This window comes from Patiria miniata, unplaced genomic scaffold (genome assembly GCF_015706575.1).
Source record: "Patiria miniata isolate m_02_andy unplaced genomic scaffold, ASM1570657v1 HiC_scaffold_29, whole genome shotgun sequence".
Taxonomy (NCBI): domain Eukaryota; kingdom Metazoa; phylum Echinodermata; class Asteroidea; order Valvatida; family Asterinidae; genus Patiria; species Patiria miniata.
This window is the reverse complement of record NW_024037068.1, coordinates 14,451,278-14,464,676: the sequence shown is the minus strand read 5'-3', so window position 1 is coordinate 14,464,676 and position 13,399 is coordinate 14,451,278. Positions and strand designations below refer to the sequence as shown.

The following is a 13,399-nucleotide window of genomic DNA, read 5'->3' as shown; positions in this document are numbered from 1 at the left end:
ACTGAACCATATGACACCAGCAACACATTGTAGTACATGCATGCACGTGGCAAAAGTTGGGAATGTTTTCTTCTAGCTCACATATTAATAACTTCTAAGTGATCTTGGAGTTGGAGATAAAGTCATAGCCAGAGATGAACCAAGCTTTAAAAACAAGGTACATTTACAGTTGCATCCAACTAACTTGACTACGGCTAGCAGTAACACAGGTCTCTATGTGATCCAGACCCAGCCACTTCCATATGCCAATGTGTAACCACAAGCCCTAGCCAAGTTATCAGACATAGCCTTAGACTTCCCCCCTTTTTCTTCCTGTATAGCCCCTCCCTTCCTCCTTGCAAAGCAACATGCACATTACCTGTAGGGCAAGGCGTGCAGTCTGCCGCTCCAGCCAGGCTGTAGTACCCAGCGGAGCAGTTTGAGCAGGTCTGGTCCCCAGAATCGGAGTAGGTTCCCGCCAGGCAGTTATCACACCCAGTTTGGGCCGAGTCCGGAATGAAACCGCCGCTGCAACTCTGAAATTGATAAAGTCGCAGCAAAATGTGCACTTATCCTTTGTTTTCGGATCGACACTAACATGGAGTCGGTGTTCACAACTAGGACTCCATGGTATGTGAAAATTCAATGACGAAGTTTCTGAACTATGTGTTGTCTTAACATGCAAATAGTATTTACTTGAATAGAGGTACAGCTGTTTTCCCACAGTAAACTTGCGAGATTTGACCTCAGTGAGATCATGTTGTGCATCTTTCTATGGGACTGATGACATCATACGTCTCAAACTCTCACTTGAGGCAGATTTATAAAGAGATAGGCCTATTCCTGGACCCTCCAAATTCCAATGTGCAGCAAACCCAAAGCAAGTGTGTATTTTCTGAAGTGCAACTTTCAAGGCATATCCAGTCCCTTGTAATGTACACGTACATGTAATAGTTGCTGAAATCTTCCTGAAAAATCCCCCAAAACTCCTCTACCATATGTCTATACTGTATCAAGTAATGGGCCCAATTTCAATTGGACAGTCAATGTTATTATTCTGCAAATAATCAACTATCCAACATACATACATGTTTACTTGCAATGCCTCCGCAAAAATACCGGTACGGAGTCAATGAATACCATAAGCAAACATCCAAAGGATGACAACTTTTATTCCATAACGCACTTCATATTGGCTTAGCTCTGTATACCATAACATCTTGGTGATTTTGTTTGGGTTATTTATCACTCCTATCTTCATCTGGGTAAAAATTCTGTGCCTGCCTACTGAACTGATCCACCATTCCAAATTGGGCAAGAACTATTTTCGGTTGGGCCTTCATACCTTTGGTCCTTCATTCGCATTTGGGCAGTAGGAGTTAGCCGGGCAGCTGCTGCAGCTTGATTCTCCTTCCAGAGAATACTGGGGTGCTACGCATGCTGTTAACACCCCGTTTGCTGTGCAGGCAGACCCACTTGGGCACACAGTACAGGAACTGGCACTGCCCAAGCTGAAACTGCCACTGGTGCAGGGCTACCAAAAAAAAAAACACACTGTTATTTAAATTTCAATAGTTTAAACTTAGGAACTTGGGTGTTTTATGAATTTCTATCCAGAGTTCCGGTAGAAACAGGAAAGTGCAACTTCAGTATTATTGAACCTCTCACCAAAACACAGAAATTTATAGGTGCATCAACGGCAATGCCTGAAATTTGACAACCATCGTGCAAATCCCGGACACTTCAAGTCCCGAAAATGTATAAATGTGGGAAACCTTACAAGTAAAAACTGTAAAATTTCATACGAATTGGCGCCCTTTTTTTTTTTGGCAAAAATATTGCTTGAATCCACAGATGTCTCCAGAACATGAAAAAGGCAGACTCATCCAAACGTAATATTTTTCTGGTCATATTTTTTCAATTTCTAAAATTGTTTGTTGGTTCTAGTCTATAGAACTAACACAGATATGCAAGTGTTTTACATAATATGCAAAACTTCTGTCCTCTTTGTATCGAATTTGCTAATCTTGATTGTATTGAAAGAAAAAAATTGCAATGGTTAGTATTTTGCATAAAAAAATACTGTTTCGGGCTTCAAGTGTATAAACAGGAATCGGAAGGATCCAACAGTCCCAATTCAATGTTCTCTTTCTTTTATTTATAAATCTATTTTAAAATGACATTACACTTGGCATTCAAAATCTGTATTAGACATGTCAAGCATGATCTGGATTGCCATGTTAAGGGCTAGTATTTAACAGCAAGTACATGTACGTACACTATATTTACATTTTCCCAACTGCACAAAGTACAACCACAAGGAAGATACATGTATGAACTACCCCTACAGCAAACACTTGAACAGCCAATCAAAAGAGGGCTGCCAACACGTCAGTGAAACAGGGCTGCGGAATGTCTACACCCGATCACCTCAACGTGAACAAAGCAATCGTGTCAAAAATATACACAACTATATCAAATGTTGCAAGCTGATATTGGACTTTGTCGCAGTCTTGATAGGGTCCAATGCAATTGAGGACCAAGTTTCAAATGACTTTGACAGTCTAGTCTTGTACAGATCGGCATACACGTACATGTATGTTGTTGAATAATGGGCGAGTCTGAGTACAGCAGGCCTATTGTCAGTTCAGAGCTGAGACCATGAGACTACATACATGTACCTACATGTTCGATAGTGAGTTTTTGGCTATAAGCACCGTCTCTAAAAAGCTTTTTGGTTGAAATCAACTTGTTTTTGGCCAAAATTTTGAAACAGAAAAAAAAGGAAAAGTCGGTTGATACAATAAACCAGGGGAGATTAGGAAAGCTGAATATGTTTGAATAAATTGTCTAAAGGCAACCCTAAAATGCCAACTTCTTTTGTTCTATATAGAAAAAAATCTACATTCTATAATCATTTAGGTAAAAACACCCTTGTGGCAAAAGCTCAGGAATTCCAGATTTCAAAAAGATTCTTAAAAATCCTGAAATCATGAGGAAAAAAATCCTGTCAAAAACATCCACATAATCAGAAAAGAATCCTGACACAAAAATCCTGACAAATATCACCTTTTAATTTTAAATTTTACCAATGCAATTAAAAGAAATTAATAAGACAAGCATGACACATTCATGTACATGAAGGTTTGAACAATGATCCGGGTAAACATCTCAATGGGACATTCTATAAATGTGGGGTCCAAATTGAGACATGCACCTTGAAACATTTAATTTCTTATTCAAGTACAGTGTGCCATTAAGAAAGACTTCAAATCCATCTTAATTTGTTGGATAGGTAGTTTGCTACATTCATAATCACTCTTGGAGGATCACTGCTATAGAGTGCTGGAAATTATACAAAATCCTCTATGTCATATGTACAAATGTACATAGGGCTGGTAAAAAGTGGACCGAACATTTCTAGAATGAACCAAACGTATTTGGTTTAAGTTTTTTTATTTGTTCTGAAAATTAACAAGGTTATTTAGGACGCAACCATGGCAACAGACAAGTGCTTAGTGGCACCACTTTTCGACTACATCGTATAATGAGTAATGACCCCCTAAATACACAAAGTCATGTTTTAGTGCGTGACACATTTTACGGTCCCCATGAGCCCCACTCTCCACCACTGTTAATTGCAGCTGTTGATCCGAAGCTTCAAGTGAGGATTTTGGTTTGCACTTTGGACTAAAAGATGCTATTAAATATGCTTCTGTGGGTGTTTATTTAATTGATTGGATTTAAATACATGCATCGTGTGTAGCATTTGGTTCACTGGTTACATATATTTCATTAATTAAAGGGAATATACATCATTTGCTTTTGCTGTAATTTTCAGAAATGGATGGAATTGGGGGGTTGGAAATATATAGCAAATATAGTTACACTGAGTTTTTGAGGTTTTGGGTTCAAAAATGCTATAAAAACCAAGAAAAACAATCATTTTCCTGTAGTCTGGTTCCCTGGCTCCATATAAGAAGAAACAGAGCAGTTTACATACATTGGGGAATTGTAAGGTCAGGGAACCAGTCTAGCTGGCTTGTACCCGTTCAGGTAGGTGTGTAATCAATTGCAAACAAGTGCGATGGTCAATTGGGGCCAGTATTTGAAAAAAAAGCCAGTTTTTTTCCAACGCCGGTCAGCCGACCAGCGTTGGAAATTGATACAAAAATACCACTTTTCTTGAAAATGACAGTATACCAAGTGCCATGATTTTACAGGATGCTTTACACTGTCATTCACTAACAGTCCAGCAAGGTATTTCAAAATGATATGGTAGTTTTATTTTTTGATGTTTGCAAATGTTGTATTTTCCCTTTAAGAAAACAATGAAATATATATTTTGTTATACTTGTCTTTCATAATCAACATGGATACAATGTACACTGCTCAAGTGGATGAAATTGAAATTGATCTATTAAAACAATTCCAGCAATATGAATGTAAACATGTACAATGGTGTGTACATGTACAAATAATATCAAAATCTATCAAAACACAGATTTAAACACCTTCCTTCAGGAAATTTTTTATTTCTGCGTACTGATTCTGCTACTGTGCCATTTGACAACCCCGAAGATAAGGAGAAATTAAATAGCAATTTTTTTTTTTAAATACAAAATACAGATTTTACAGAAAGCATGATTTTAATTGATGGCGACAGCAATATGACTGGGTAAAAATCTCTTCGGCTGAAAAAGGGATAAAAAATTGACAGGGTGCATAAAGTATGAAAATTGTAGACAAAACTGATGACAGTTTTAGGCAAATGAGAGATTCTAGCTCAAGCCCATAACAAATTGTTTGTTAACCTACCGTGCAGTCTGAACTCGAAGACGATCCACTGTTTGGATTTTCAGTCCCACTTGAACAAGCAACGGCCGAGTTGGATCCACCTTCACAGCTGTCAAAGTTTAAACAAAACAAAAATGTGTTTCAATGCTATAAATGTGTACGGAATGATTCAACTCATTGCACCCACATTTCATGTACGCCTGCCAAATTTATACAGACTTATACATTGAACAAATGGGTTTTTTTTCACCTAAAAAAAAACGGTTTTAAAGTGAGCAAGGCTTCGCTTGAACATCACCAAAAAAAATCTCTAAATAACTGGAAAATTTTTACAAAGAAACAAAATGTGGGCTTTGACATTTCAATTTGAATTGGTACTTTAAATTGTTTCATAGTAAAAAAAAAACGTAGATGCACAAAACAAATAAATTTTTGCTTTCAAGATTGAAGACTGAAAAATGTTTCATTTCATTTCATTTCTTTTATTTGTCTCAGATCGTGGCCCGGGGGCCAAATTCCAAAAGACAATTACGTTATAAACAATTAATTCTAAAAACGATTAAAACTTGCTTAATTAATACAAAAAAATGAGTAAAATACTAGGCAGGCAATACATTTAGATTATACGTAAACAAACACCACATAACCAGGGAGACGGAAATATTCAAGAAAGAAGGGACAACATGCAGTTTGATTGTTTTGTGTTTTTAATTCTCTACACTTCATGTATAGTGATACAACAAACTTGGGGATGCTGTGTAGCATATATTCCAGGGCCTGTTTTCTCAATGAGTGAAACAAATGGATGATTGAAAAATGCCTAGACAATAGTAAAAATATTGTAGTGAGCTCTGTGATACGTTTGTAATGAATGCCTATAATAGATTTCATTTCTAGAAGTTTTTCAATTTTGTCACTTCAGAAACTCACTTGCAAAGCAAATCACAAATATTTAGTTAATGCTTTGATAGGCCTTTCAAACTGAAAAGTTATTTTGTGGGAGCTAATCTGAGTTGCATGTTGGCCTTACATATTGTACAATGTATTTGATAGAATTTAAATTGGGAAATTATGTCATGACACCTGTTCGAGATTAAACTGTACAATGTAATTTAAGATTAGCTCTGAAAACATTTAACTCAATTAAGTACAACTAATATCGGGTTTAATACTGGGGTGGGCCGTTCCACTATTTGCACACGGACAAAGGCCAACCAAATACCAGATCAATAATAGCGGGCAAACAACAATGCCCCTAATGAAGGAATGGACCCGTCCCAGTCTCTGTGTGTATCTGTTGCCCAAAGTGTTGCTAAGATATGGGACGCCCGTAGGTTTGCTGAACAAATACTGGAGCACGGAGCCAATATACTGGGGTGGGTTCAAAGCATTTCAAGACGAGTCGGTTTACACAATGCTCGGTAAACAGTTTGCGCTGCATAGGATTTCTGTACCTTGGTGGTATTGTTTAATGTTTGTTGGTATTTTTAACCCATAGGCTATCAGATTTTTACACTGTACGGTGCACATATCACACGTACAGTTGTACTGTGAACCGTACATGTATTATATACATTGTATGTTTATGTGTCAAGGGTATAACGTACCGATTCACTGTTTCAAACACAATTTAATATTTTGAAATTCTATTGATCTGATACACCGTGCCCTCTGGAGACGTCTCCAGAGGGCACGGTGTATCAGATCAATAGAATTTCAAAATATTAAATTGTGTTTGAAACAGTGAATCGGTATGTTATACACAATAGGGAACAAAAGATTGTATAAGTACGTCTCCACAGGGCAATTTTATAGATGAATACTAGCCGTCTCCACAAGATTTTCATGAAATAGATATATGGAATTTACTTAAAAACTAGGAATTTCCAAGGTGGGTTGATCTGTCGCAAATGGAAGAGTTTTAGAAAAGGGATATTAAGTCCGAATTTCAGCCAAGGAAATTAATTCTTGTTAAAATAAGAGCATTTTGAAACTTCACTTTCAAACTCGAAAACTTTACTACATGAGAACAAAGAAATGTCTCCACAAGAATACAAATTTCAGTATGTGTGTTTATGTGTCTTGGGTATAACGCACCGATTCATTGTTTCAAACACAATTTAATATTTTGAGGTTCTATTGCACACATACGTAACTCTTAACGAAAATAATCAAATGGCAAAATTGTCACTGATTAACCTGAAGTGTGTACGTGTACGGCATCACAAACAGACCACCACATAATGTAGTTGGAGCAATAAATTTGATTGTAAAGTGCTCTGCAAATTGAAGACACTGATGCAATAAACTGCAAAGCAAGCTGGCAGACTGTTGCAGGAAAAAAAATAGATTTTGGCATTTCAAAGTCAGGTTTTATCTATCTGAAGAAAAACTACATGTAGATTGGACAACTTGGCTCTGTGCAATGTAAAATTTAGTTATACAGAGTGAGTAAAAAAAAACCACCAAAAGGCAGGACCAAATTTTGAATGATTGTTTGCCATTAGCACTTTCAAAATCTATAAGTTACGCAATCAATGAGCTTTCTACAATCAATCCAATTACTCATGTACTTTGTGACTTAGCCTACATGTACAGAATTGTGAACATAAACACCATTTTCCATGTAAAGTTCTGTCCACAGATCACAAAGAGGTAAGTGTTTTTTTCAGCAATTAACAAAAACAATTCTCATAGGGATGCATAGTGAATTGTTTTTGTTAATTGCTTAAACATGTTAAAGAATGCTTATCTTTTTTTGTGATCCGTGGACAGAACTTTAAAATGGTGTTAATGATCAAAATGATGTAACTTGAAAAGCATAAAAGAAAGCTTAATGACTGGGCTTTCATATCCTATATTTTGAAAGTGCTACATTTTCCCAGTGAAATACACGATCCCTAATCCTAATGGCTCTTCAACTTATAGCTAAAAATCGACACCGGTGAAGATTAAATATGTTTCGCTTTAATAGCTTTGGGAAACGTCCACCCCTTGATTTCCCAGATGTCGACATTCTACGAATCAAACAGTTTAATAACATGGCTTTTGACAATGGGCTTTTCAAACTGTAGCCATAGCACTAACCCCAACACAAAAACAAGCGGCATTGTGTTCTTGTGTTGGGGTTTCACCCCGATATAAATGAATGCATTCAAGCATGTAACACCAGGGAGTAAGCATCAATACTTGATTTTTTTTTAAATCATCCTTATTGCAAGTTGACACGTGACGGGGCTAAATTACAGTTTTACAAGTTTTGCTATACACAGTGTACAGTATTTAGTCATGCTATGGGACAGCTACTTGACAGTGATTTAGTGCACTTTTTAGCAATCCCGCAGGGGCATGCAATTATCTTAGGGTCTTAGTCTTTTTTGTATGGTTTAATGTGTATTTTTTAAACTTAAATGTCTTTTTTTATGTCTATACTGTCTGTAATATTATTATTATTTTTGTTTTACCCATTGTAAATTTGACCTGGGAAACAATAAATGAAATGAAATGAAATTGAATTAAACTAATTTAGGCTATATTAAAATCTCATTATACCTTTGGAAAGTTTGTAGCATGGAAAAAGGAAAGTAGTCTCTCTATGACCACTAGTCTATAAGATTGTGGTTTATTGTGAGTTTGTTTCTACATTCAAAAGGGGGACATTGAAGACAACAGGGTCCCCAATTTCTGGAGAGGTCCCCAATTTGGATTCGTGTACACAACATATGGGAGGTCTTCCTAAAAAGTCAAACTACAAACAAAACTAAATCAGGCCAACTTTACTCACTTTTAGTCAGCAAATGTTTCCAAAATTTCCATTTGGCAAAGAAAAGGTGCTCGGTATTTTACCAAGTTTGCAGACTCAATTCTATTTTTAAAGGAGACCTTTCTTCCATATTTTGCACATGAGAGGGAAATCAAGTGATTTCAAAATGAGGCTAAAGATTAGACTTGTACATGTCCAACCATGGTCCAACTGTTTGAAAAGACTGACCTCTTCATTCAGTGTCAGTGTCAATGTGTAGTAAATAGAGACTACAACTTTCCCGGTTTATGCCACACGCTTCTTTTGGCACAGTTGATTGATGCAGTACTGAAGCGATGATGGACTGGTTGTTTTAGGTGCCAGTCTAATTACCTGTATTGTATGTTTTCAATACCTTAAAGCTATAGTCCATCATTTGCAGCCATCCGAAAAAGTAACTGGCGTATTATTGTTGAAAAACAAACTTGGCTGAAAGATAGTAAGTGGACTAAACTCCCTGTGAAATTAATCTTTCTGGCAAGCTATCATTTTGAAGTAATCAACGAAAGAAGGCCTTTCCAACGGTCATGACGGTGCGTCTTAAGACACATCGTAGGAAATTTAAATTAGTAGTTCGTTTTGTTATTCGGCACAGCGTGCGCAAGCATTGGCACGACGCACAGGTGCGCGCGGATGCTATAATTCGTCGGATCAGTGCTCGACACCGCGTAAAGCTGCAATTCAAAACAAATCAAAACATGATTCAGCAACTTTTGATTTGAAATTGAGATCCTAGAATGCTGTTTCTCGGAATATACAGCTGAAGCTGAGCTGAAACTCAATAAGTATAACTCTTTAGTTGATAGTTCGTGTAGTGTTTATTAGTCATCAACCAATGACAACAGCGGCTGCAAAGTAAAGGAAAAGATTACATTATGAATCATAGTTCTATAGAAACTTCATCAGATTAGTTGTTCAGTATCCTTCATTAGATTTTGAACACTTTCGTTGCTTCAAACGAACAAAATGCACAAATTACAATATGATGGACTATATCTTTAAGTTTTGGGACTCTCATACACAGTTTTGAGAGTCACAAATTTTTGGACTATTTAAAGCCTTAGTTTTTGCCTGAGTTTGCTACTCACTAATATCCAGGGTTGCACTGGGCACAAGCACTCGTTGTGCTGTCGAAGAAGTAACCAGCTGAACAGTTTGTGGCGCAGTCTGCTGTGCAGTCTATGGGACAGTCGACCATGCAGTCTGTTGGACAGTCCACTGTACAGTTGGATGCTGCGTTCACTGAGCCTTTGCACAAAGAAAAAAAATTAACATTTATGGCTTTCCTTTGAACAAATAAAGATTGACTGTCTCCGTACTGCTGGCTAGCTCTCAATGAAAATTTAGTCATTAGGCCAAAAAAAAACCAAATTATGCGTCTGATTACATGGCATAAATATATGAAGCCCGGGAAGGGACAGGGTGGAATTTTTTATTGTAATTTGCTAATTCGTTAGGGACCACGAATTGCTAGCTCATTCCCACAAATCGCCAATTCGTTCACAAGAATTACTAATTCAATCCCACGAATTGCCAATTTGTTTGCACGAATTGCTAATTCGTTCGCACGAATCGCTAAATCGTTCGCACGAATAAGTAATTCATTCCCGCAAATTTCTAATTCGTTAGCACAAATTGCTAATTCATTCGCACAAATTGCTTACTCGTTTGCACGAATTGCTATTTCGTTCACACGAATTAGTAATTCGTTCGCACGTATTACCAACTCGTTACCACGAATTACGAATGCGTTCCCCGATCCACGAGTTAGCCATTCGTTCCCACGAACATGAGGAATTAGAAAATTGTGGGAACGAAATAGCAGTGCGTGCGAACGATTTAGCAATTCGTGGGAAGGAATTAGCAATTCGTTCGAACGAGTTAGCAATTCGTGGGAACGAATTAGCAAATTACAACAACAAAAAACCCACCCTGTCCCTTTCCGGGCTTCATACATATGAAATTGGGTATGTATACATTGTAGGCAGGGGATTTATTAATTTTTAAATTGTTTTTGGCCTTTGTTTTGTGTACGATCATTACAACTGCATGTACCAGTATTAAAGGATAAAAAGTAGAAATTGATGGTTTGGGGTGTTTTTTTCTCATTTTCCAATAAAAAAAAGGTAGGGATGCAAGAATAGAATTTTGTATTTATTATCTACTGTGCTCGTTTAATATTGAATAGATTTTTGGATTCAATTTATCATTTATAACAAGTTGATGAAACTGAACGTTGCCACGCAGTGAGTGCATTAGTACACGTATGACGTACACAAATAATCTCAAAATGTTTACAAATTTGTGTTTTTTATCTCCATCTATTTCCTCTTCTCAATTATGTTACAATTAGGCTGAGGATGCATTTGGTCCGGAAATTACTCTTTTTTTTTAAATAAAAAACGAGGAAAATAGGGAGGGGTTTGCAGTCCTTCTGATTTGAAAATACAGGCGAGTGAAAGATTTTTTCAAGGGGTGTGATTTTTCAAGATGTGTGATTCTGTGGTCCAAACAGGGACTAAACAATCTGGTAGTTTTTTTATTGCATTCAACTTTGTTTACAGTAAAGCCATTTCAAGCACGCGCCGAAGTATGATTATGGCATAATGTACAGTCCTTCTGATTTGAGGTGTGCGATCACACCCCCACACCATGCACCGCGAATAATTGCACACCTGAATCCCTCTTTACAGCACACCTTGGCATACATTTACAGCATAATTATGCTTCATAATTAGTGGGGAAAAAGTATGTCAGTGAAGAGAAAATGGCTTTACTGTTAACCTAGATGAATAGGCCTACATGTATGGGGGGGGGGGCGATTTGCCAGCTAGAAATCCATGCCATCATGATGTGTAGCAAGGATTTTAAGGAACATACCGGTACATGTATGACAAAAGAAAGGCTACTGCTAGTTCAAGCCCCCATTGCCACCTTCAATTATTTTTCCTGCTAAATTTCTAAACTCCCAACAACCATTAGGTATTCAATAACACTGAAAACTTGAGACAAAGTTCATCTTAAAATGCGCCGCTCTTAATGTTATGTAACTGCGGATATATACATAAAGTCATAAAGGTGTACAGGACTTCATCTGTATCATGAGCAGCGCCCCCAGTGTAATTTGGTGACCAGCCAACAACCCTCCCCCCTTTCGAATTTCCACGGCCGGGCAATTTTTGGATTTTGGTCACTCCCCACCCCCCACCCCCCCCCCCCCCCCCCCCCCACTTGCCGGCACAGATTTACGTCACTGCTCAAGTCTAATGACACATTTGTTTTGTAATTTTGAGCAGTTTCTTGGGATACAAATTACGAAATTACAATTTCATGAGCTGTTTACGGTTGGTGCTGTGCAATTGAACAGCCCTGCATGTGTTTGTCCACAAACATATATCTAGTTTTGTAATTTTGAACAGCTTCTTGGGATAGGCTACAAATTACAAAATTACGATTTCATGAGTGGTTTACTGTTGGTGCCGTGCAACTGAGCGCACGTCACGGTAGGCCTAGCCTAAATTGCATTGCCATTTTTTCGCTTTGGTTGTTGCGCTTTTTCGTGGTTGTCATTTTAATTTTTATCCCCAAATTTCCTCAACAAAAAAAAATCTATCTATGACACACCTGCATGAATCATCTTGATGTTTCCAATTACCATGACTACTGAACTAGTTTTTGTAGCTTAACACTAACAAAATTTAAAAAACATGCCTATCATTGTTTTGTTTTTAATCAAACTAAATTTAACAAAATTTGTTTCCCTTGGCCTTGGCCTTAAAAAAAGAACCGAGTCCGAAACTACATTGTAGCCTACACGATCACCCTGGGCTGGGGATACACCCCCCCCCCCCTTGCAGGTTTTATACGGCTTCGAAGTACCGTACCGTGGTACGACGAGAACGTCAACAACGCCAGTTATGTGCGGCCAGCGGGAACTGGAGTACGCGTCTGCCGGTGAACCTCGCGATTTCACGGCAGACCGATTCCACCGGTTACGCTCACTCGCGCGATAGAATACTCACCTGTTGCAAAACTCAGCAGGAAAAACGCCACGAATATCCACCTCGGCGACGCCCAGACTTCTGTGTATATTCCCATTGAGGCGGACGGGCTCCTTCTGGGTGTCATTTTCCACATTTCTCACTCCCTTGCACTCAAGAAGGCAAAATTCCCTTCGGAAATTTCCGACCGAAAGTTGTTAAAAAGTTGTCACCGGTCCGCCATTTTGTGTGCACCTGCGAGTTCGTTGAATTTCGTCTGCCACTTCGTTACTTATAATTGTCGGAGCACTTGTTCAACCTGCAGAGCCAAATAAATTTTTCCGGTATGCTTAAAACTTTCACTCCGGCGTCAATTTCCTCTAACTTTTCATATTTCTGTAAAACATGTCAGCATTCTCGTAAAACTTAAACAATTTTTCACGGGCCCTTTCCTGTTGAAGGGTGCAATGTGTGCTTAACTTGATTGAATGCGTATTATCATAATGACGTCAAAGCGTTCGATTGCCAAGCGACAATCCCGGATTTGGCCACTACAAATTGTATCATTTGTTACTCGCTTCCCTCGTATTCAAATTCAAATATGGATTTTATACCTTTTTAACGTATACAATGTTTTCAATACAATTGCATAGTGTTTGGTTTTTTAGTACAGTATTGGCATTAAACAAATCAAAGCAGAAATAGGGTCAAGCTTTCTCCCAAATCTCGTATTGAAGATGTCAGCGGTTAAACAAGACTTTGGGTTCGTTTGGCCAGGTTACATCACGCACTACATGACGGGCCCAAAATTCACAAATTTGTGCCGCCCAAGGTGGCAAAA

At 37.9% G+C, this 13,399-nt stretch overlaps 1 protein-coding gene across 1 annotated transcript in view; it reads right to left on the bottom strand.

Annotated features, from left to right (window-relative positions):
- Positions 1-13,063, bottom strand: part of LOC119735195 — a 179,781-nt gene extending 166,718 nt beyond the window's left edge. The window contains exons 1-5 of the mRNA XM_038208901.1: positions 12,601-13,063; positions 9,667-9,826; positions 4,798-4,885; positions 1,325-1,513; positions 284-515 (exon numbers count right to left, since the gene is read on the bottom strand). Of these exons, the coding sequence (XP_038064829.1) occupies positions 284-515; positions 1,325-1,513; positions 4,798-4,885; positions 9,667-9,826; positions 12,601-12,715 (784 nt within the window). The 5' untranslated portion in view covers positions 12,716-13,063. The remainder of the gene's footprint in view (positions 1-283; positions 516-1,324; positions 1,514-4,797; positions 4,886-9,666; positions 9,827-12,600) is intronic.
- Between the last annotated feature and the right edge of the window lie 336 nt (positions 13,064-13,399).